Below are 25,411 nucleotides of genomic sequence, written 5' to 3'. Positions count from 1 at the left end.
GTAGTTTAGCCAGATGCTAAGTGGATAGTAATAGGTATTCAGATCTGGAAGATGGCTAGGATTTGGATGGATAGAAAAGAGGAATAGGAAGCCATGCTAAGAAATTGAATGAAGCGAGAATGAAAGTGACTGGCTAATGGTGAGGTCAGCTAAAGCAAAAGCGCTGGTTAATGGTTGCTGACGATGTTGTAGAAGCTTGGACGTTTGATACTGTGAAGAAAGGTAGGCAGAAGTCATCAGATTATGTTCCTTTTTTTGAGTTTGACCTGTGGTAGATACATGAATGAGTTCTCTAGCCCTGTATTACCCCACAATTTAGTGGCTTAAAAACAACAAACATTGTTCACAGTTTCTATGGGTCATGATTCTGGGTGCAGCTTAGCTGGATGCCTCTGACTCAGGGTCTCTTCATATGAGGCTACAACCAAGGTATCAAGGAGGATTGCAGTTCTCAAGGCTTGACTGGGGGAGGATCCCCTTCCAAGATCACTTCTGTGGCTGTTGGCAGGCCTCAGTTTTTCACTGGCTGGTTGTTGGCCAGAGACATCAGGTCTTTGCCATGAGGGCTTCTCCATAAAGTGACTTATAACACAGTAGCTTATTTCCTTCAGAGCAAGGAGTCTTAAGAGCCCCCGAGATGGAAGCAACAGTCTTTTTATAACCTCATCTCAGAAGTGACATCCCATCACTTTGCCATATTGTACTTGTCGTGAGTAACTGAATCCAGCTCATACTCAAGAGGAGGGGATTACTCAAAAGTGTGAAGACCTGGAGGGAGGAGTTCTTGGTGCCACCTTAATATATGTATACCTGGCTCAGTCGAGAGATGAATGACAACTATTGTGTGATGCTTATCTATCCAGTCAATTTCTATACTAATGGGAGGGCATAGTAGTTTGGATTTTTTATTTTGGATTAACCATAAATTATTTGTATTTGGCTTTGCAAAGCACTATTATCCCTTTAAATGATAAGCATTCCTAATTACCTTTCAGTGGCTCAGATTAAACAATAGCTTGCAGTCTGTTAGATTTGGCAGAAATTTGAGATTCTTCAGTCCACTGATTTTTTTTTTTTTTTTTTTTTTTTAACTTTAGCTACATAGCAGAATTACCTGGGGATTTTTTTCATCAAACTTTTTGCTTTGAAATAATTAGAGATTGACATGCAGTTGCAAGAAATAATGCAGAGAGGTCCCACATATCCTTGACTGATTTTTCTGCAGTGGTAACGTCTTGCAAAACTAGAGCATAATATCACAACCAATATGTTCAGTTGACACAGTCTTCTTATTCAGATTACTTTACCTGAGGATTTTTAAAGATACAGGCACATTGGTCCCACCCCAAACTAAAAATGGTCCCTGGGAGATTGGACCAGGCAGTCATTGAACGAAAATCTTCCCTTCCTTGGATTATTTTAATGCACAGCCCTGTTCTTGCCTAATGTCTCTAAAGAATCCTTTGTGTAACATTCCACTCTCTGCTTAACTAAAAATAAATAACAGTGAGCTGTTTTGTAATATTGCTCATTCTAATGTTTAACTCTTGATTTTTTTTTTAAATGGAATTAAAAATGCTTGTATGTTCACTTATACACATTGTTCCTAGGGTGGCCCTTTGGATGAAAAAAACACTTTTTTAAAAACGTAATTATTGTTTTGGAAGCTTGAATGAAAACTTTTCTTCCTGAAGTTAATCATCAGTCCCCCTTTCTCCATTTCTTTCATGACAATGAACCTATATCTTTAATTATGCACGATGCCTAGTTCTCTGTTTAACATTAGGTATTGTCTTTTAATAGGCATCTTATCACAGGCCCTTAACTTTGCTTGGACTTTAACTATACACACACATGTCATCCTTTGATCTTGACATTATGTTACCATGTACTTTTATAAATAGCTTCATTATTCCCTTTAAATAGTGGGATAAGCAGAAGGATGAAAATTTATTTAGGGTGACATTTGAAAATCACTTACTAGGTGAGAGAATGATCTATAATCAGACTTCTAATCTGGGATGACCAGCTCCTTTGGGGCCCATAGAGATAGTGGTGGAAGTCCTTGCCTTGTTTTCAGTGTTTTAAAAAGCTGAATGTATTTAAAATGAAGCAAAACAAAACTGCCAAAACTAATTAAAATGTGGGCCAATGTTGAATCTTCAATTCCAAAAGAACAACACATTTTATAGAGTCCATAGATTTCTATAGTCATATATAATTTAAGTTTCTTCCTAAATTTTTGCTGTCTTCCCAAATTCTCATTCACCCAGTGATACGTGGTCATGGGTTTGATCTTGAATAATGTCACATTTTTTGATGTATTGTGGTACATAGTAGATGCCTGAGTGGTAGTTTGGTGTCCCAGAGGCAGCTTAAAAATTCTGATTGATCTCACTGATCCTCATTGCTGTGGCAGGTTAACTTTTTAGAGCCCGACTTATTTTAATTTTTAAAAATGAGAATGCTGGTATTAAGGCCAATAGGTTGTGAGGATTTAAACGAGAAATGCCAAATACTGTGCTGGGAGTTTTCCCATGTAATTTTTAAAAAGCTATAAACATTGTTCAGTAGCATTTTTCCTTTTCGCTGTGTTCCACTTAAAAGAAGTGTCACAATTGACCTGACACTTAATACATTTTGGCAGAAAGTACAGCAGATAATGAAGTATTAGGTAACATTTCCTTAGTACTAAAACATTTGTTTAGACAATGCTAAGAATAGCTATAATCCCAGGCACTTCTCCCCAGGCTTGCTTTGTTATCTCCTTTGAAACTATTATTAAGTCTAGTCCAGATTCCTTAACAGGGCATTCATGGCTTCCCCATCTTGATGTTAGCTAATGTTTTCAGTTTTATTTGCTGCTATTCGGAGTTCTCCCACCACCCTCATTGCACTACTTATAATTCCTTCATATATAATACACCTTTATGTTTTCCAATTTTTGTTCAAGCTGGCCCTTCTTGTAATATTCTCTTTCTAACTGCTCATGTACTCCTATGCAGACCCTGCTCAGATATTACCATGTCTTTTTCTAGGTCCCTCTCCTCTACCTTTCCAATGCTTCCTTATCTATGTTTGCATAGTATTTCATACAGTGTTTGAGGTTGTACTGTAGCCATCCCAGTGCCTAAATGTCTCTCGCTAGCTGGACATGAGGGCTGTGAGGGGTGAGAGCGGAGTCTTCATCCACAGCACGTGGCACCCGAACTGCCTGACATAGTAGAGAGTCAGTAAATACTTGCTGAAGTTTGTCCTTGTCTAGTAAATGCTTGCCGCTTTGTTTTCCTTATCTGTAAACTAAAGGGAGGCGGACAAAATTTTCCTCTGGCACTAATAAATTATTTTATTTCTAGACAATGCCACAGTAATAGTATAAGAAGATGACAACAGAAAAGTGTTTAAATTTCAAGAGGACAAACTTTTTAAGGCCTTTGAACGTAATTGTGACCTGTTTGTTTATTTTCAGTTATGAAGTTTTACTGAAAACAATAAAATACAGAAACACCACATTCTCATTTTAGAGTAAAATTGACAGCATTTTCCAGAACTTTCCTAGTACTGCACCATTCTTATCACTATTGAAAACAAAACCAAGGTCCAGATCCAAAATAATTAATGAATTTGCCAGTAAACATTCTTCTCATGGTTCTAGTTATTTTTTTAAAATTTACATTTGCACCTTTTCTAGAATGAGTAGTTTCGTTTTGTTTTAAAAGTTGACTGATTGGTATTTATGAGACGTGGACTTCCTTTCTTCATTTTAACAACAAAAAACCAGCTCAAACTCAGAGGAAATATGTATTTGTTCATTAAAGCTCACCTGCTTTAGATAATTTTTTCTCTTCATACTTAGCATAGAAAGCCAGTCAGTGTTTGATCCATGCTGCAAAAGCTGTACAAACTGAAAAGACCTATTATTCCTCTAGGGAAACCTTAAGGCAAAAGCACAAAGCCTTAGCTACAAATGAAAAACAAAGCCGAGATGTGGGGACTGGAGTCGGCGCACGTGGATACGCAGCACAGGGATGAAGAAGACAGTTTTTGTACAAACATATGCAAGAAGTTTAAAAAGAGCATTAAATACCATTTTCCTTTAGAAATAATTGTCATGTCAGGAAGCTTTACAAAACAAGTTCTGTTTGGATTTTAGTCAACAGGATCCTAATTCTCTCCTCTTTACCAATGGTATCAGAGCCGTATTTGGGGGCTTGTCTTTCCTTTTCATTGTACAGACCTTTGATCAGAGGCCTGCCCAACAATTCCTATAGGAGACAATCATTGTGTCTGGGTTCTTGGGAAAGCTGTCACCTCCCCTTCCACCCGAACACTAGGACTAACTCTAAATTCTGGGCAGTCACTTCATGTTTTTTTGTTATACTAGAACAAATTTTTTAGCATGAAGATTTCTTCAAGGCTACAAACTTTGAGAGTTGGTCTCATTAAAAATGATCTAAAGGCAGGAGTTTCTAAAATGGCATGAAGCAAACACTTGCAGATTTCAACAGAATACAGTTTACTCATCTCTGAATCTGAGATTAAGAAACTTAACTGGTTTCCAACTGGTTTTAATACTGGTTTGAAGTTCGAATAATTTTACTGTGTAGACATTAAATATTTTGTTTAAATATTAAACAATTAAATCTTTTCCTGACTATCCAGACAGAAATAGAGAAAGCAGGAACGAAAGGCAAGAGCAGAAACAGCCCAGTTAACAGACTTGTGACTTCTATGCCATCTGTAATGGGGAGGGATTTCAGCCTAGGTCTAGAAAATGCTTGGCAGTTAGTTTCTAAAAAGTTACCTCTACTTGACATAAACCATTTTTCCCCCCCTACGCAAGGTATCTATCTGATTCCTACAAAGGGGGAGGAAACCCAGAAAACAAAAAGAACTGGGATGGTCTCTTGTTGTGTGATGAAAAGGCCGGTATTACACTATTACACTCATTTAATAAGTTACAGGGGATGTTCTGTAGCACTAAAGAATTGTCATTTTACTTTGCACTGCCGAGTCCTTGCCACACAGAAGAGTTCTTCCTGAGAAATAAAAACTTCAATCCTGGTGCTCCCCAAATGACACCTTCAGCTGGTTTAGGTCCTCAATGAAGATATCCTGCTAGCAGGAAGCTATTCTCTACTAACTTTAGGCTACTACACAACAGTTGAAGCACCAGGCAAATAAATTGGCTATTTCAGTAAATCTCAATGTCGCCTGCTCATGTGTTCTCAGTTAATTATTCCGTCATTGCTTTCTAAATTAACATTAAAAACTCAACTTGTACCTGATACAGGTACAACCTTTTTGTAACTACAGAAGTTATCGATGCTGGGCTTAGCTGACGGCACTTCCTCGGGATTACCTAATGGATGCATGTGGGTCACCTCAGAATCTTTTAAAATGTCACTCACAGTTAATTAAGTTATAAACATTAGAGTACCTGGGCTTATCAATTATGCAAGGGAAACAAAGGAGCAACAGTAGCACAAGGCAAGAAAAGCCTCAAAGGAAAACGCTTTTCTTTGTATTTTCATTGCATTTTCAGAGGCAGAGAGGTGAGCCGCAATGCTACTGGCTATTTAATCAGTATGACTACACTGAATTGATAATATGCAAGTTTCAGAGCCTCTTAAATTTCTTAGCAATAGGCTTAAGCTACTGCTTTCTTCCCTCCTTGTCCCCAATCATAAATACTTACCACTGTAAACAGAGCTCATAGCTACAGATGAAGTTATGACTCAACTGTCAAGGAAAGGTTGTAGTAGGAGAATCCTTTCTTAATGTGTGGTTTTCAACTCAAGTGTCTGAGTATTCACCAAAATATATGAATGGTTTAGACAATGTGACAGATTATTTGTCATCCTTACACATAAAGCTTCTATACTTGCCTTTGCAGGCTGTAATCTCACATTAATAATCCCTCTAGAAAACAGCTTTTCCCTTGAGAAAAGCTTCCTTGGCAGAAAGTTGAATACAAGACATGGCTACCCAAAATGAGAGTCTGCCATTCCCCCATAGCAGGCAGAGATATTATTAATATTACACCCGTTACATTCAAGTACCTCTACTATATAAGCATGCCCACAACTAAACACATGAGCCTTCCAAAATTTAATACCTTTAGTATAAAAACAGGTTTCTAGAGTCCCATTTGTTTGCAAGTACCTGTCTCCCAGCTATTGTAAATAGGTATCCCTGTTTGCTGAGGTTCCAAGAACAGCTCAGTTCTCCTAGGGAAGGCTGTGCCAGCAGTGGCATGCTTAGCTTGGCTGTCTCCTGTGTCGCTCTTACCATTAGGTGGTGGCTTTGGCTTATCAGAAAGGAGTTCAGGGAGAGGTTCCCAGGGCACAAGCTCCATGGAAGCGCCACGGCTGATGGACACCATCATTTCCTTCGTAAAGATTTATCACATTCCCTCTCCAAACCTGTTTTCATGGTATCAGAAAGGTCAAGACTGGGGACATGGTTATTACTTCTGTCAGCTTCATCTTCGTCTTCATCAGTTATCCTGTCCTCAATTTCCTGAAGCCTCCTGGCAGCTTCTCACTGTGGTTCTACCGTTGTCTGATCCATTTCTTGACAGCTAACATGCCAGGTGCAGAAAGGCCATTAGTACATAGATTTACCCATGACCCTCTATCTCCTGATATGTGTGCATAAGGAGTCCAGTCATTAGCACCAGCACAGAGCCCTGCTTCAGTTGGCCTTTTCTTACTGGACGGTCATCCTCCTGCTTTAGCTTGTGTTTCCTTTTACAGGGAACTGAAATGCGGTGCTTCCGCCTGGGCAGCTCCTGGTGGCGCGGGATCCTGGCCGCGGGAGCTTGGGGCCGTCTGCCCCGGGTGGGAAGGCCGGGTTAGGGAGGCCACTCGGGAGGCCGCCGAAGGGCCAGCCGAGTGACCGCAGCCCTGGCCGGGAGATGTGGAGGTTGCTCCTGTGACCCCGGCCGTGCGCGTCCCCGGGCCCGACCGCTGCAGCCACAGGGACTGCCAGCAGCTCACTGCCCAGGCTCCCGCCTCTCTTATGCGGGGGGCCCTGTTAGTAATAAACTTCATTTATAATGTGCTACGTGGTATTCCCTGGCACTTTACATAAACTAACAGTGATGTTAAAAACAATTGAGCCACTCTAAGACAGTAGTTTTCAAAGTATGGTCCATGAAAGTAAAACTGTTTTACAATACTAGGACATTATTTGTCTTTTTTAATGTGCTGACATTTGTCCTGATGGTACAGAAGCAATGGGTGGAACCTTAGCACAGATCAAACAGTAGCACCAACTATACTGGTAGTCATTCACTGTATTCTTCACTGCCACACACGAAAAAACACCAGTTTTATTTATTGTCCTGGATGAAGCAGTAAAAATTACTAGTTTTATATCCTTTCCATTAAGTACATATCTTAATAGCTTATGTGGCAAAATTGGAGGTATGCATAAAGCACTGCTGCATACTCAAGGATAGCGGTTGTTACAGAAAAAAGCATTTGTACAGTGGTGTGATTTGTGAGCTGAACAAGCTGCTTGTTGGGTAGAACACCATTTTTATGAATGAAAGAATGACAAACCTTATTTCGACAAATGGCAAATAAATATGGTAAATGTTTCTTCAAATGAATGAAATACACCTGGCATTTCAAGGAAAACTGCTTACAATATTTGGTGCCAATAATAAAATTTATAAAGTTTCTAAATGAAAATTAGAATTTTGGAAAACGTATAGCTTCCTAGTACTTAAAAACTTCTGATGAGATATTGTATAATAAGCTATATTAATATTTAGACGATCTGCATAATATAATGAACCAATATTTTCCAAATGACCAATTTTCCAGTGACCAGTTGTGATATTTTACAATCATGCATTGGTAATTATCCATTCAAAGCACAAGATATAAACCATTGAATTTTAATATAACAGGAGTATGAAAAGTTCTTTGATATCGTTTCAGATTCTGCCTTGTAACTAGCCTTTAAGAAACTGCTGCTTTTTGAATTTTGGTGTAATATCAAAAAGAATCCCTAATTATTTGAAAAGGCTATGGAAGTACTTCTTTTTCCAACTATGTATCTTTGTGAGGCCATATTTTCTTTATTCTTTAAACAAAACAACATATCCAAGAGATTTAATGCAGAAACAGATATGAGAATCCTGTTTCTAGTTAGTTAGGTATCAAAGACTTTTCAAATAATGTAAAATAGTACACTCATCTCTTTAAATTTTTGTTTTAGAATGTATACTTTATTTTTATAAAAATGTTTTTGTATTAATGGAGTTTATTACTATTGTTTTTAATGAATTTAAATATTTTTAAAATTCTCAGTTTTAATATCTAACGTAAATATTGATAGTTATAGTTCACATAAACAAAACTCTTTGTCATCCTCAATAATTTTTACGATGAAAAGGGGTTCTGAGACCAAATAGTTAGAGAATCACTGCTCTGATGGTTTGAATCGTTAAGAAAATATAATGTAGTCTTGCAAGCAGATGTGACTAACCACACTATATGAGTTTACTATAAATCAGCAAAGGGTTATAAACTACAAATTAAGAAGTGTTACTGATTAATCAGAAACGTTTATATATAAGCTGTATTAGATGCTTTGGGGGTGTTAGCCGAAATATTAAGCTCTGTACTTAAATAAACACTAGGAAATATGAATCATAAGATATGACTAATTGGGGAGCGATGAATGGAAGCTTAATTTTTTCAAGGAGGAGCTAGCAGAGATACCACCTGACATATACTCCATTTTGTTCATATTCAGAGTTCTTACATTAAGGTGAAAACTCTGTGTCCAACTAAAAAGGAAAAAGACGAAAGCTCTATGAGAGCAGCGGCTTTGTTTTATGTATCGCTGTATTCCCAGTGCCCAGAGCAACCCCTGGCACCTAGAAGGCGATTAGTAAACAGTTTTTGTATAAATATTTTTATTTCACCTTTTTTGAAGAATATTTTTATCATGTATATAAATTTAGGTTGTTAGTTTTCTTTCAGCACTTTAAAGATACTTTGGTTTTCTGGATTCCATTGTTTGTGGTGGGACGAAGCTAATGAGTCTTCAGTCTGGGTGCCTGTGAGATGTTTTACTTTGTCTTTGAAAGACTGATAGAAAATTATTAATGTGTCTAGTGATTTTCTTTGTGTTTATCTTGTTCTGGATTTTCAGATCCTTTTGAATATGTGGGGCTGATGTCTTTTTTATCAGTTTTGGAAATCCTCAGTTCTGCCTTCTTTATCTCCATTCCTTTCGAGACTCTCGTTATGCCTCTATTAGAGCTTATTACGTTTCATGTGTCCATACTTTTTTGTTTCTCTTACATCCTCTTTCCTCTGTCGTTCAGTGTGCATATTTTTTGTTGATTTATCTGCTGGATCTCCAGATCTGTCTTCTCTGTGTCTCATCTGCTGTTGAATACCTCTTCATTAGTTCACAATTTCAGATGTTGTATATTTCAATTCTAGAGTTTCCATTTAATTCTTTTTTTATAGATGCTAATATTCTGGTGATTTCTTTTTTATGTTTTCCATCTTTTGCTCTATTTCTCCAGCATGTTAATCATATGTTCTTAAAAGTTTATCAACTAACTGCAGTATTCAAATTACGTTAGTCTCTTCATACCTTTTTTTCTTTCTGTTTTCAGTCCTGTGTTCCTGTCATTTGGCTTACTTTTGATTGCAATACCATACATTGTGTATAAAATATTTTAGAGATTCTGGATAATGATAGATTCCTCCAAAGAGGATTTTCATTTTCTGATTGGTGGTAAATGGTCACCTTGATCTAATAAGGCTGAGTTATAGCCCTGTTCATTTTCATCGTATCTATAATCTGCCACCGGTTCTTTAGATTCTTCAGATTCTTCAACTACTGTGTTTCCCCGAAAGTAAGACCTAGCTGGATAATCAGCTCTAATGCGTCTTTTGGAACAAAAATTAATATAAGACCTGGTATTATATTATATTATATCATGTTACTTACACCCGGTATTGTATTGTATTGTATAATATAATACCCTTAAAATAAGACTGGGTCTTATGTTAGTTTTTGCTCCAAAAGACGCATTAGAGCTGATTGTCCGGCTAGGTCTTATTTTCGGGGAAACACGGTAAGAACCTGATGTATTCTCAGCAGCCCCTCCTTTAGGGGGTCTCAAACCTTAACCTTTGTTTCCTAGACTGCTGGACTCACCACTCTGCTTTTCTTTCAGAGGCTTTTTTACCTTTAGATTTTTCATCTTGGCCCGCACAATCCCAGGTTTCAGCAGATGTCCTGAAGGGGAAGACTGACCATTCTTTGAGATACCCCTTCAAGTCTCAGTATTAGTTTCCTTTTGTTGCCATAAGTTATCTCAAATTTACTGACTTAAAACTATACAAATTTATTATCTTACAGTTCTGAAAGTTAGAAGTCCAAAGTGAATTCACTGGGCTAAAATCAAGGTGTTGGCAGGCTGTGTTCCTTCTGGAGGCTCTAGGGAAGAATCTGTTCCCTTTTTGTCTTCAAGGGGCTGCCTGCGTTCCTTGGCTTACGGTTTTTCACTCCATCTTCAAAGTCAGCAGTATAGCAGCTTCAAATCTCCCTGACTCTGACCTCCACTTTCTCTCTCTTCCTCCACTTTAAAGGACCCTTTGATTACATTGGGGTGACCTAGGTAATCAGGACAATGTTTATTTTTAAGGTCAGCTGATAAAGCGGCAACATTAATTCCCTCTTACCATGAACATAACATTCACAGGTTCCAAGTACTAGGATGTGATCATTGTTGGTGGGGCTCACTGTTCTGTCTCCCACTAGCACCCTCTGTGGTGGATTATCTTCAGTCTCCTACTTGCTGTCAGAATTTGCAAGTGACCCCAGAGTGAAAGCCACTTCTGTTGTTGGGTCACCAGCTCCTCTAGTTCTTGTTGGCTCAGCTGCTCTCTGCTGCCTTCAGACAGATGATTTCTGGATGTTATCTGGCTTTTTTAGTTCTAGATGGGAATGCTGCCTTACCTGTTAGCTACTCTGACCCACCTGGAAGGGGGCGATAAATATTTTTAAAATCATTGGATACCCTTAGTTTATGGGTTATGGCTTGGGAATTTTTGAAGCTTGCATTCTGTAGGAGCAAGCAACCACTTTGTGGACTGAGCATGCAATTTTGAACTTGGAGTGCAGCTAGAAAGTATGTCATTTTAAAGATTGGAGTAAGGATCTGTCTGAGACGCAGGAAAATAACAGGTTGGAGGGGGAAAAAAGATGTAATTTACTCATTTTTATGTCAGACAGAAGTGTTAATAATAGCTGACATTTATGGAATATGTTAGGTGTTTGTGTATTCATTTGTTATGAAATCTCAAGGAAATAGCATTATCTCCATTATATAGATAAGTAAATTGAAATTAGAGAGGCTGAGAAATAGGTTTCTCAGAGAAACTTCGAGTTTCTCTGTTAGAGACTGGTGGAGGAAATTGAAACACCGGGTCTTTTTGACTTTTAGAAGTACAGGCTTTTTCTGCTATATCAGTTTTTTTCAGACTTTAGTTGGGCTTTTTGACTAAACCAAATTCTTGTACTTAAGTTTTCTCTGTATACTGAAAACAGTAGTAAAATAATCTTTCATTGTAGCTAATTGACTCTGATTTTAGATGAGTCCCTTTAGGTTAGTTATTTGTTGCTCTGTAACAAATTACCCCAAGTGGCTTGTTGGGATTTAAAATAACACACATTTATTATCTCATAGTTTGAGTGGCTTAGCTAGGTGCTTCTGGCTCCCAGGGTCTTTGAGGAGCTTGTAGTCATCCTGTCGACTGAGGCTGCATTTATCTGCCGGCTTGGTTTGGGTGGAAGAGCTGCCTTCAAGATGCCTCACTCATATGGCTGTTAGTAGGCGGCCTCATCAGGTCTTTATCACTAGATGTTAGCTGGCTTCGCCCAAAGCAAGTAATCAAAGAGAGCAAGACAGATTCCATAATGTTTTTTGTGACCTAGACTTTGGAAGGCATATTTTGTGATTTTGGCAATGTCCTGTTGGCTGCTCAAGTCAGCTCTATTCACTGTGGGAGGTGACTATACAAGTACCAGGAGGTAGGGATCGCTGGGGCCACGTTGGAGGCTGGCTACCCACAGGTGCCATGTAAAGGAAGGGTGAGATACAGGGGTATGGTGGGAAGGCTAGATGTGAGTTCCACGGTCATGAGGGTTTTTTAAAAAAATGATGTTATGCTTAGTGAGTAATAAAAAGTCAACTTGAAAGCCCTCCAAACTGAGTATAGGGTGCCTCCTTTTGCATAGTGCAGTAGGTTTCACCTAAATCAGTATTTACAAATTTCTTCCATATGTGGGACAAGTATTTATAAAGCTCTTAAGTATATGACGATTACTTGTCCATTTAATTCGCATTTTATCAATTTCATAAAACTCTGTACTTTATAATCTAGGTCGAGAGTCTGGTCCCATCTATAATACTAAATGTGACCTCAGACTGAATCAGTCTCTACTCTGAATCTGCCCTTGCAAAAGTAAAGGTTTGGACTTGATGATTTTCAAAGTTTTTTCCAGTTAGGAAATTCAGGCGAATGCTTTCCAGATAAGAAGCTAAAAGACCAAAGTCTGCTTTCCATCTGATCTAATGCTACTATCTTGAACTTGGTCCTTTTGGATTTTGCTATTCCTAAAATCAGTGTACATCTTCCTCTCACCATGTTCTGCCAAATCTGTCCTCAACCTTTATAGCCATATGCCTCCCCTTGGTACATGTGCTTGGCAGTGGGAGACAGAGATGAAAGGAGAACATTCCTTTCCAGGGCTCCTAGTCTAGGAAGGGGTAGACATGTAAATAAATACCCGATTATAAAGGCAGTAATTCAGGACCCATTATACCCACTTTTATCCATGTGTAGCCTGATCTCAGTTATTTTCTGTCTCTGGACTTGCCCTCGCCAGGTTTTCAAAGTGGTGGGTCTTAGTGTATGTGTTGCCATTTACAGAGTCCCACACCACCTTTTGAAGTGGTTTGAAGTGTTATTTTTACACAGTGTCAGCCCTGGTGTATTTCACTTTTGTTGTGTGTTGATCCCTCTTTGATGTTTGGTTAAGGAAAGCCCTGCCTTCCAGAGTCACTAGTTGGTATTTAGGAAAGAAGGAAAACATTGATCTTTGTGTAGAGAAGTAGAGTTTTGTTAGAAGCTATTAGAAGTTGTTGGAAGGCAGAATCAGAAAAATCAAAAGAGCGTGAAAAGGGTGATATTGATGGAAAGTGGGGCCTTGTGAGTATTATGGTCAGCACAGATTTTTCAGGGAATGCTGAAATGTCTTCTTTTCTTACAGGATTCATCCTATTCAGTTTATGATGGTGTCAGAAATGTTCATACTTGGTCTAAATTTGTGGCCTGAGAGAGTTTACCAGATCTTGAACCGTTCGTGATAAGCGGTGGTGTGTGGGGTGAACTAGGAAATGGTGCTCTGAGCCTCGGGGTCCCAATAACTAGGCTGTAAGAGGATGCAGATTTGTATAAAAGATTCCTTAGCATGATAGGTCAGTGTTTCCATAATTCAACCCCTGTCTGCTTATCTGCCATTTCTTCACACTTATCCCGGCATAGCAAAATAATGAGTATTCCTCTGAAATTTTTCTCTGTGCTTTTGTAAGGCTTTTCCTGTACTTCAAATGCTTTTCCCCTGATAAACTCTTTCATACTTCAGATCCACTTTAAAATCACTTCTTTTTTTCATCCTTCCCTATGAGTGAGGCTCAGAATTTTGTACATACTTTTATTTAAAAAAAAATAACGCTCATCTCTATTATTTACTCTCCCACTAAGTAGACCCTGGAATCCTTAAGGGTAGGATCAATGTGTTTTTGGGATTCCCATTTACCAGAACAGTTCCTGGAACATAACTGATACACAAACTTTGAATAGTCAACATTAAATATGAGAGAGTTTTCTTACTGATTTTTATTATTTATAAAAAATAAGTCTTAGTACTATCCCTATTTTTATCATGTGTGAATTGTTCATATTCCTCGTCTGTTGAGTTCACTGATTAACCTCTTTCATTCTGTAGAATACTATCCTTTTTTTTTTTTTTTTTTGCTCTTAACCAGTTATTTAAGGAAATATCAGTCATCACAACTATTCGCTGAAGTAGATAGTATTTTTACTATTTTATGGATAAGGAAATTGAGAGTAAGAGGAATTAACTTGCCCAGATTTTCAGAGCTGGGGTCAGAACTCAGTATTTTATATCATTGAATATAAATAAAGCATATGTCAGTATTATTGTCTTTTGTGCTGTGTCTTTCTGTTTGTCTCTCTGGATCCACTGTACCTTTCTCCATCTAGCTCCGTGCCCAGGAGATGGGTTTGTACAGACTGAGTTACTGAGCTTTGACTTGTGACTTCATTGCTGTGACCTATGAATCCAAATAAACAAAAAGAGTAGAGTCAGAAGTCTAATACATGCGCCATTTACACTTGACAGCCTACACATGTACCATCCTCAAGAAAAATTTAAGTCAAAATTGCTGTTACAACATTTACTATTTTCTAGTCCAATGTAAACATTTAAAAACAATAGTTTTAGCATAAAATAATTTCACTCCTTGACCTATGTTATAATATGCATATATATTTTGTAAAATTCATGATTTATTTATGAAATTACAAACTGAGACCAGCGGTCCACAAAGCCCACCGTTCTCCTGACAGAAACACCAGAGATTGTTGCGGAGGTGCTGGATAACCAACGCTTGATATGTTTAAACGGAGCATAGCTTGCTTACTTTGCAAAATATGGAGAAAGTCGTTCTTCTATGAAGTTTTCAGGGGAGCTTACTACTGATACCATTTAAGATCAAATGTAAGGAAACGTCTTTACCTTTCAACCCACTTCAGTTTTTATGGAGCAAAAACTTAGAATGGGCCTGTATTGTTATTTATAATTATATGGAAATAATATTCCTTTGAAAAGAAAGTATATATAATTTTACTCCCAGTTCGACTTTTTAAATGTAAAAATTCCTTTCTTTTGGCTTTTTTATTTTTAAGATTTTTTTTTTTTTAATTGGGGAAAGGGAACAGGACTTTATTGGGGAACAGTGTGTACTTCCAGGACTTTTTTCCAAGTCAAGTTGGTGCAGCTCAGCTCCAGGTCCAGTTGCCGTTGCTCGTTGCAGGGGGCACTGCCCACCATCCCTTGCGGGACTCGAGGAATCGAACTGGCAACCTTGTGGTTGAGAGGACACGCTCCAACCGACTGAGCCATCCGGGAGGCAGCTCAGCTCAAGGTGCTGTGTTCAATCTTAGTTGCAGGGGGCACAGCCCACCATCCCTTGTGGGACTTGAGGAATTGAACTGGCAACCTTGTGGTTGAGAGCCCACTGGCCCATGTGGGAATCGAACTGGAAGCTTTGGAAGTTAGGAGCACGGAGCTCTAACCGCCAGAGCCACCGGGCCGGCCCCCTTTTCGTTGGCTTTAAACATTGTATCTGTTTTCTATAATCTCAATTTATATAGCATTAACATATAGCTGGGTCCTTGAAATATATGACCCGTGTCTGAAGCTTGATTTATATTGCATTTTATCCAGCTGTAAAGCTAAAGGGGTGAAAATAGAACTTTAAAATTCACAGAAATCCTCTAGTCATCCTTAGGAATGAAAGTAAATCATTTAAACAATAGCTGAGGAATTAAGGATGAAATAAACTTGTCTAATCTTTGTTTCATACCAGTGTCAAAACAATTTTTGATTCACATAGTCAGATTAACAAAGGTGAAAGGGATCTTAAAGGTTACCCTGGCCTGCTGCTTACCAAGTACTAGCTCCTTGTTACGTGGTCCCTGAGCCTTTCCTTAAACCTGTACAGCGATGTAACCCCCACGGCTGCTTGTAGAAGTGAGCGCATTTCATATTTGGACAGCTCTGATTTGGAGTTCTTCCGTATATTTGTATCTGTCTGTAGCTTTCTACTTGAACCTACGGAGACTACCAATGCATTAAACTGTATCCACACTAGCACTTGTTTAAACGGAGCATAGTTTAACAGAGCACCCGTGCGAGCACTCGCATGCACACACACACACACACACACACACACACACACTTCAGAATAAAGCTTCTGCTTTACTTATGGATTGTTGATTAGGAAGGTATTTTGGATTCAGACCTGTGCGTGTCTGCTCAAGCAGAGTTACCTAAGGTATAACGCTACAGCAGCACACGTGCACCCTGTTCAGGTAAATAAATAAATGCCAGACGAGTGGAAGGCAGATCGGTTCGTTCATACCCTCTGTGCAGACTCTGGCAGGTTTTGCAGTAAAAAGTGAATAGGTAACTCATATTGATGTTACTGTATTAATAGTTTTGGGGTTTTGAGTTCTGTATATTTCCTCTGACTCTGCATTTATAAAAATAAAAGCAGTTGCTAGACAGCTCTGAGTAATGTTTTCTTCTACCTTTATTCAGCTTCTGGATCAGATTAAGTGAATAATATCCTGAAATTGCAATGCAAACTTCTGATCTTTGTGAATCCTTATTCTGTGTAACCAAAAAATAAGTTGCTTGCTGAGGCCAGTATGACTGAACTCTCCTCAATAACCTCTAATTTTAAAAAAGAGTTTTAAACAGGCTTAGTATTCTAACATTGTTGAATACTTTACAAAAGATTGAAAAACAAAAAAATCTCCTACCGTAGTATCTTAACTACCTGGTTCCCTGTCTCAGAGGCAGCCACTATTATTAATATATACATTCTTAATACTTTTCTCTTAAATGTAGAGAACCTCCACCTTTCCCCACCTCAATTTTGATCCTCCTTTCAAGACCCTAAATATTGTTATAATTATTTTATGGATTTCTGAGGTTAATGGGTTCCTAAAAATAATACTTTAGTTTAACTGGGAAAAGTACTTGATTTTACATATGTGTATATATGTGTGTGTGTATATACATACATACATATATATATATATATATATACATACATACACATATATATATATGTATGTATGTATATACACATGTATATATATTTTAATTTTTATTTTTTTAACCAACTAATATTTCTTTAGCTGCAGTACTGTGCTGGGGATATAGATACTGAACAATTCTTTAAGGAAGCATGTATAAATAAGTTACAGTGCAGTGATATGTATAACAGTAGAATTACAAGGTCAGAGAAGGAATGTTTAATACTGTTTTCTGGGAAGGACTGATAAATCTTCCCGGTGGAAGTACGTCTGAAGCTAGTTTGAAAAATGAATAGTAGCTCACTAGGCGACTAAGGGTTGGAGATGGCATTCCAGAGGAAGAAGAATAGAATGTACAAAGGCAGAAGCTATTGATGGTCTGGTATGTTCATGAACAATAAAGAATTGAATATCGCTAAAATTATTGGGAAGCAGTGTGGTTGGAGGTGGAGCTGGACAGGTAGACATTTTATGAAAGGCCAGCAAAGTGCTAAATGAGATGAAGTTAGCTCCTTGGGCGAGGTGAAACAACTTGAAACTTTTAAATCAATATGGGATTAGTTTTTAGATGGACCACTTTGCTGATAGTATAGAAAATAGATGAGAATAGATGAGATTAGGAAGCAGGGAGAATAGTGAGAAGTCTATTCGTTATAATCTTAGGAAGAAATATATGAAGAGGTTAACAAGGCTGAAATGGAGAGGAAGGAGTGGGATTCAAGGTACTAGGAGGTAGAATCAGTGAGAATTGGTGAATTATTAGGAGACAAGATAGCTTAGTGGTTAAGTCTTTGGCATCATACAGAACTAAGTTATTTCAGCTTTGCCTTTTATCAGCTGTATGTCTGTGTATCAGTTATGTAATGTTGTTTTTCCTCATCTGTAAAGTAAGTATTATAGTGTAGTTGAAGTTTTAAGCAGCCTTCATTTAACTTCCTGGATTAATAGTTCCTCTTCATTCCCTCAGTAAAACAGACTATTTGAGGTCCATGGCAAACTCTCAGCTTGTTGGCCTTCCTAGATAAGTAAAATCAAATGATGAAATTAGCCAGTGACAATGGGCCTCATACTCTATGATGGCATTTATGTGAAATGTCCAGAATAGGCAAATCATAGGGCCAAAAAGTACATCAGTGGTGGTCAGAGGCTGGGCTGGGTAAGGGGAGAATGGGGCGTGACTGCTAATGGGTAGGGGTTTCTTTTGGGGTGATGGAGTGTTCTCAAATGTGACACAACTCTGTGTCACAACTCTGAATGTAATCAAAAGCACTGAATTATATACTTTGAAAGTATTTTACGGTATATGAGTTATATCTGAATAAAGTTGTAGAAAAAAAATCTGATACACATACCTCATTCACATTTCCCCAATTTTGTTCAGTAATGTCTTTTAGAGCTTTTCTTCTTCCAGTCCAGAATTCAGTCAGGGATCATGCATTGCATTTGATTATCATGTCTGTTTATCCAGTCATGTTTTTGAAGGGTTATAGTAAGAAATGTATAAATGGTTAGATCCCCTGGAAATAAAAGGGGAAACATTTTTTCCTCAGTCTTTCTTAAATATGTAGCATGGACCTATATTATTTTAGATGCATGTAAAATAAAATATTTGATTAAATTAAAATGGCATTTACATGGGTGTGAGCTTTGGGTGCAGCTTAAGCCAAGCCAGCATTTTGAGATATGTTTCTTAAAAAATAACTTTGAGAAGCTACTTGAATACTTGTTTGAATAGATTTGAGGTAACTGGAGGACAATATCTTTTATTGTCGCTAATTTTGTATATAATGTTTTACCATGACTCCATAATTGGCTTAAATGGCATTATTTTATATTCTTTTATGCCCCCAAAGTTATCTAGATGTGGTGTTAGCAACCATTTTTATAGAGACAGGAAGATGTAGAATGGTGAAAGGCTGAAATACGACTCTTATTCAGTGATTTCACATGTACTGTAATCGTGTAGACCTTGGCATTACAGTGGAAAATTTCTGTGTGTAATAATTGTCATTTTAATTTTGGCATAGAAAGCCTTTGGATGTGATAGTTTCTTGTATGTTAAAAGAGCAACCACTATTTGAAGAAATTATCTGGCATGGTTACAGAAGTACCTGCTATATCTGTAACTGTTGATGGTATTAAAAATACTGATCATTTTGCTTATTGCAGTGGTACCATTTCTACTTGAAAGGGGATAATATGGAAATCAAGAATAGTTTATTTGGGTATATGTATGGGAGGGTTGCAGACATGAAGTTCAGGTATTTTACTACAGAGTATAGGAAGATACATTTTTTCTTCTGGTTTCCCCCGCCCCTTTATATACCTTGATTTAAATTTTTATCAAGTCTGTCTGGCCTTTGCCGCTGTGGCCCATTGATCTGTCCATCTGTCTGTTACAGTGCTTATTGGGTACTTCCAGAAGTATGAATTCAGTGATGCAAAGGACAGGCGGGCTGCCGCAGCAAAGGTAGGACAGAATCATTCCAAAGACAAGTCATTCAAGGACCATTAAACACACATCTGCACGCGTACATATTGGCAGCAAGTACCTCATTCTTTAAGCTCACACTGTTTATCCTGTAAATGTTTATGGGAAGCCTGTTCTGACATGACAAATTTAACATAAATATTTATAAAGGACGAAGTTTTATTATTTATTAAGCCAGAAGCTTACTTGGCACCTAGGCAACAAAATAAATTGGCATTTGCCACTATATTTTTATAAAATGTTGAATAATAGAAGAAATGCTTAAATCTAGGATATTGATGGTGTTTTCCTGATTCATGGACCTGGTTGAAACTGTGGTGACAAAGGATCCCATGTATAAAACTGGGGGAGAAGAAGCAGAAAAGATAGATTGATGTGCCCATGTGTATATATTTATATATTAATGTTTATATATCCGATTCTGGAGTATTTTGATGGTTATAAACTAAAATTTCAAGGTTGTTCATTAACTTCTCCAAGGTAACTTGAGGATTTATATTTAAACATTTGTGCCATTTACTTCAATATTTGTATCCATTTACTTGTTAAATGATAGCAATCCCTGGCTTTTTAAAGTGCTGGGTTAGAATGAGAGCAATAATAGCATTTTTATGCTGAATCCTAAGACCTAGTCACAGGCAGGTTTAAAAATTTCGGCAATACAATGCAAGAAAATGAAATGGAAAGCTTGTATATAAAATGTGAAGTGCTAGGTTGCTTATTTATACTACTTTAGTATTGCTTGTGAAGTAAGGGATTGTAGGGCTAGCTGAATGATGCACAGGTTTGCATCACTTTCTTTGCTGATCAGCTTCTGGAAGAGGCTATGTTTTTCCAAGTAAGTTAATACAGTGTTTCATAAGGCTTCCCAAATGAAAAGGCAGATAAAAGTTTGTGTTTGGTTTTCAGTAATGGTTGCTGGGTTTTCAAATAAGATCTTAAGTATTCATTCACAGCCTAAATTCTGTCCCAAAAGGCTGATGTCAGTAGTTAGTTAACACTTTAAGAAACTATACTGTATTGAGGTCTATCTTTTGAATGTGGAAATGGATTTTGAAGTGAAGTTTCATGGTGTATCATTTTGATTCAGTAGTGTTAAGATGTTTTGGTGTGTTTTAAGATGGCCCCCACTTTTTTTGTCTTGGAAACCTTTGATTATTGCTTTTTTAATTTTCATATTTCATATTTAGTACTTTCTTCCAAATGTATTTTAGGTATTTCATGGTCCAAATAGATCATAAAATTTTTTTAACCTTTTATAGTGTGACAATATTAAAATGAATATTAGTCATGAATCTATTATTTAAAATTATCAGATCTAGCAGTCCAACTCAATATAAAGCAAAATAGTTCTGAATTTTAGAGATGTACATTTATTCTAATCCTGACTGCCACTATTAGCATTTCAAAAGTGACCTCAACTTTTCAGTTTCTTTTTAAAATGCATGTTTGTGGTACCTTTACAAAATTTGGTTAGTCTTTATCTTTGTGAAAGGGGAATCTTAGTAAGGGGCTGAAGATGGGGACTGTTTAACTGGATCTAAATCTTTGTTAAGATTTGATTTTTTTTTTAAGTATGCATTCTTATGTCAATAAATATTCTACAACTGAAATGAATGTAGAAAATAAATGAGTTATATTTGTGCTCTTTTCCACTTCCTAATTCATTTCCACTTTATTCTGCAAGTTGGTATTTTTTCCTTCAACTGTATACTGTGGATTTAAAGTATTTTATCATACAGCCTTAACAGTTTTATCATTTTCCCTCTTGTTGGACATTTTGTTCATTCTATATTGTGTGTCTCCTTCCGTTCCTTTCCCTTTCTAGACCTAACCTCACCTTGGAAGTGGGCTTCCTGCACTTTGGGTAGACATTTACGATTTTTGTAAATTTAAGACCGTTTTCAAAAAAGGTTATTGAGTTTACACCAACAGTGTGTGAACTGTCATTTTCTCTACACCCTTGCTGACACTATTAAGAATCCTACAATTTTCATTAGTCTGTTATAGCATATATCACCAGTTGTTTTAACGTTTCTCTGAATTGCCTTTTCAAATCCTTTGTACCATTTCTTAATCAGTTTTTAATGTATGGTAGTTATTGTAGCTCTTCTCTGCAATCTATTCTCTTTTGTAAAAATAGTAATACATGTATGTGGTAAAAATGAAAAAGGTATTAATTCTTTAAATGAGAGTATATTTATAACTTTAATACACTTCTTTGCTTTTTCATCTTTCGATATCTCTTCTCTCTTTCTTCCTTCACCTTTGAGAATCCCACTTTATCTCAGCTATATTTTTATGTTATCAAAGTCCTTTTGCCTTGTGCTCATAAAGCCAGCCAAGTGTTAATTTAATTTGCTCATAGCTTAAATTTGAAAGTGACATTATTGAACAGTGTTTGTGATTATAATATCTAAGTCGTGTATTAGAATGATTATTATTATTACTTTTTTTTAATGGGCCTAATATCAAATGCTGAGAACAGTGCTTCCGGTATCAAGGTCATTTGGATTGTGCTCATACTCCTGGAGCCCTCTGTCCTGCTTCTCTCTAATTAGGATGCTCTTCCCACTGAGCTGCTCATGTAGCCGACAGCGGTGAACCTGGCATCACTGTTCTCCTTAGTCAGAACCTCTGTTTCTTAGATTTATGTCTGTTTCGTGGTTTTATCTCTTTTTGCTGGACTGTATCCTCAATTTAACTTGTATATAACTTTTCTTAGGCTATTACCCATTGTGGCCCTGATACTGTCTTTAATATGCCTTTAAATTTGGTTGCTAGAATGGCTAGCTGGGAAACTAGATTGGAATGTTTATAAAAGATTGACTATTATTAATAAGTAATACCAATCTGGTTATCATTTTCTTATGACTCTTCTTTTTCATTTTTATTTTTTTAAGTTTCCGCCTTTTATCTTTGTCCTTGGTGTTCTGGAGAGATGTGTGTGAATCTTCTGATTAATTGTGTTGGGCCCTTACTGGACTCTTAACTGGAAGACCTGTGTCCTTTTAAAGTTTTGGGAAATTAACCTCTAGTACTGCATTGGTAATTTCCTTCCCTCTCCTCTGTTTCTGGAATTCCTGTTAGTTGATTGTTAAAAAACAATGGATAGTGGCTTAAATAAAAATGATGATAAAATGATACAAGCAAGATTGGGGGAAGGGTGCATGTGGGAGTGCTAAATCTTCACTTTCACATTAGGAAGGCGATAGTTGCTCTCTTTCCGTTTTAGATATTATCTCTCTGAGCATAAACATTTTTGATAAAAGTAAACACAAAAGAAACAGCAAAAATAAATTAAAATTGGTGGCTTCAGAGAATTGGAAATTAGCGACTGAGATGTGGCAAAGAAGTTTGTTAAATCTGGAGGTTACTATTAATTTCTAAAACTATGCACATACATTAAATTTAAAAAAAAATTTAAACAGTGATTCAGTGCAATCCCATCATCAAAGGTGATATCTTCATTCTCTAAAATTCCCTCAGCAAATACATGTAGACGTGTTCTTAGCCAAACCTTCATGAAGGAAGATTCCAGTTGTATATGCCACGTGTTCCTCTTTCATGATTCTTAATCACTGAGCTGTATATATATATATTTTTTAAGATTTCATTGGGGAAGGGGAACAGGACTTTATTGGGAAACTGTGTGTACTTCCAGGCCTTTTTTCCAAGTCAAGTTGTTGTCCTTTCAGTCTTAGTTGTGGAGGGCGCAGCTCAGCTCCAGGTCCAGTTGCTGTTGCTAGTTGCAGGGGGCGCTGCCCACCATCCCTTGCAGGAGTCGAACCGGCTACCTTGTGGTTGAGAGCCCACTGGCCTATGTGGGAATCGAACTGGCAAGCCTTCGGAGTTAGGAGCATGGATATCTAACCGCCTGAGCCACCGGGCTGGCCCCTGAGCTGTGTATTTTGAGAATAATTGGCAAGTGAACGTGCTGGAGATGTACGTGTCCTTTACAGCGTGGTTATACAACTTTGCTTAAATGGTACAGGAGTATGTTTGTGTTTATTTCAAGATCGTTTGGATTTATGACTACTATTTGAGTGTTAAAGAAATTTACAATAGCTTTCTTACAGGGTTTTTCTTAGAAAACATTTGTGAGATGCAAATTTATGTACACCTCCATGCTCTTAAAATAAGCACTATTTTCACATAATCTCACTTGTTTATATTCTAAATTTTGTGTAGCATGCAAACATATAAAGTACGAGGTGTGATCAGACAATAATGGTGAATGTTTGAATAAAAAAAATTTATTACAGTAAAAGACACATTGCCATTAATCCTCCTCAGAACACTCCCCCTTGCCTCGAACACACTTGTCCCATCGTGCTTGCTGCGTTCTGAAGCAGTTCTGGAAGTCCTCTTTCGTGGGTGTCTTTAGTTGCGCTGTCGTGGCTGCCTCCATGTCCTGAATTGACTTGACTGGGGAAGAGCCAGAAGTCGCATGGTGCCAGATCCAGTGAATAAGGTGGATGAGGACACACCGTAATGTTTGTATTTGACAGAAATTGCTGTTCCAGAAGCGATATGTGACACACAGGGTTGTCATGATGGAGGATGATGACACGAAAGAGGACGTCCAGAACTGCTTCAGAAAGTGGCGAGAACGATGGGATGAGTGCGTTCGAAGTGAGGGGGAGTGTTTGGAGGGGGATTAATGGCAATGTGTCTTTGTAATACATTTTTTAATTTAAACATTCACCATATTTGTTGATCATACCCTGTATTCATTAACAAATTTTGGTATATCAGAATTACATTTGTAATTCAAATGTTTACTTCAGCAAAATTTCAAATTATGTATTGCCGATCTACAGAATTCTAGGTAGTTGGTCAAAACTTGTCAGTGTTAAATTGTATTTTAAATAATCTCCAAGAGTAGTGAGTGAAAGTGTGAAACTTTGCTGAATCTTCCAGGCAGCATCTTTAATGGGAAAGTCTCAAGAATATTACCCTCGGGCTGGCTCGGTGGCTCAGGAGGTTAGAGCTCCGTGCTCCTAACTCTGAAGGCTGCTGGTTCGATTCCCACATGGGCCAGTGGGCTCTCAACCACAAGGCTGCCAGTTCAATTCCTCGACTCCCGCAAGGGATGGTGGGCTGTGCCCCCTGCAACTAGCAACGGCAACTGGACCTGGAGCTGAGCTGCGCCCTCCACAACTAAGACTGAAAGGACAACAACTTGAAGCTGAATAGAACCCTCCACAACTAAGATTGAAAGGACAACAACTTGACTTGAAAAAAAAAAAAAAGTCCTGAAGTACACACTGTTTCCCAATAAAGTCCTGTTCGCCTTCCCCAATAAAATCTAAAAAAAAAAGAATATTACCCTCAACGTTTTTCCTTTGTCTTTTACCTTCCTTCTCTTGAGGGTATCTTAGAAATATTAAAAGCTGGAGACTTTGAGGATTAGTGTTCTTTAGTTATAAATTCTTTTTAAATGCATACAGCTTATGAATCATCTGGAAATTCTGTGATTGTTCTCCTCAGCCCTCCTAAGCACCTCTCTGTATTGCTGGGCTAGAAAGCCAAAAACTTCATTCCTCAGACTATTTGCATTTAGGGTTTGGGATGTGAAATAGTAACTGTCATCTAAATATATATGTGTGTGTGAGATTTGAAAGGAGTTCCTTTTTCTTCCCTTTTATGCCTCCCCCCATTTCTGCAGTAGCAGAAATGCAGCATTGCACTGTTCATTCTTCATCTTTCTGTGTTATCAAGGGACATTTGTGACAAAGGCAGCAGCTAGACTGTTATATTGTGTACATCACCTAGCTTCACAGGTATCTAGGTTGTTGTGACAGTAGTGGCTTCCTGATTCCAACTTTCTAATCCTTGGATCATAGGTATCTGCCATTTCTTCTTAAATTTAGTAGTTCCATTGGTGACTTAAGGGGTGAGGGCTCCTGGTGATTCAGTTGTGTAATGCTGTGTCATTTCCTGTAGACATAGCTTTACT

The 25,411-nt window shown here is 37.6% G+C and overlaps 1 protein-coding gene and 1 pseudogene across 2 annotated transcripts in view; one reads left to right on the top strand and one right to left on the bottom strand.

The window, feature by feature from the left end:
- ARIH1 (ariadne RBR E3 ubiquitin protein ligase 1) overlaps nucleotides 1-25,411 on the top strand; it is a 103,432-nt gene that overhangs the window by 5,785 nt on the left and 72,236 nt on the right. The window contains exon 2 of one of the 2 annotated variants that reach the window (XM_088796849.1): nucleotides 19,361-19,428. The exons of the other annotated variant lie outside the window; for it this stretch is intronic. Within the exon in view, the coding sequence (XP_088652975.1) occupies nucleotides 19,361-19,428 (68 nt within the window). The remainder of the gene's footprint in view (nucleotides 1-19,360; nucleotides 19,429-25,411) is intronic. 2 annotated transcript variants of the gene reach the window in all.
- Nucleotides 5,916-6,573, bottom strand: LOC109449554 (coiled-coil domain-containing protein 117 pseudogene; annotated as a pseudogene).

The sequence above is a fragment of the Rhinolophus sinicus genome, chromosome 3 (genome assembly GCF_057876585.1).
Source record: "Rhinolophus sinicus isolate RSI-liver-muscle chromosome 3, RSI-T2T, whole genome shotgun sequence".
In the NCBI taxonomy this organism is placed as follows: Eukaryota; Metazoa; Chordata; class Mammalia; order Chiroptera; family Rhinolophidae; genus Rhinolophus; species Rhinolophus sinicus.
The sequence above is the reverse complement of the archived record's forward strand: the minus strand, read 5'-3'. Positions and strand labels throughout refer to the sequence as shown.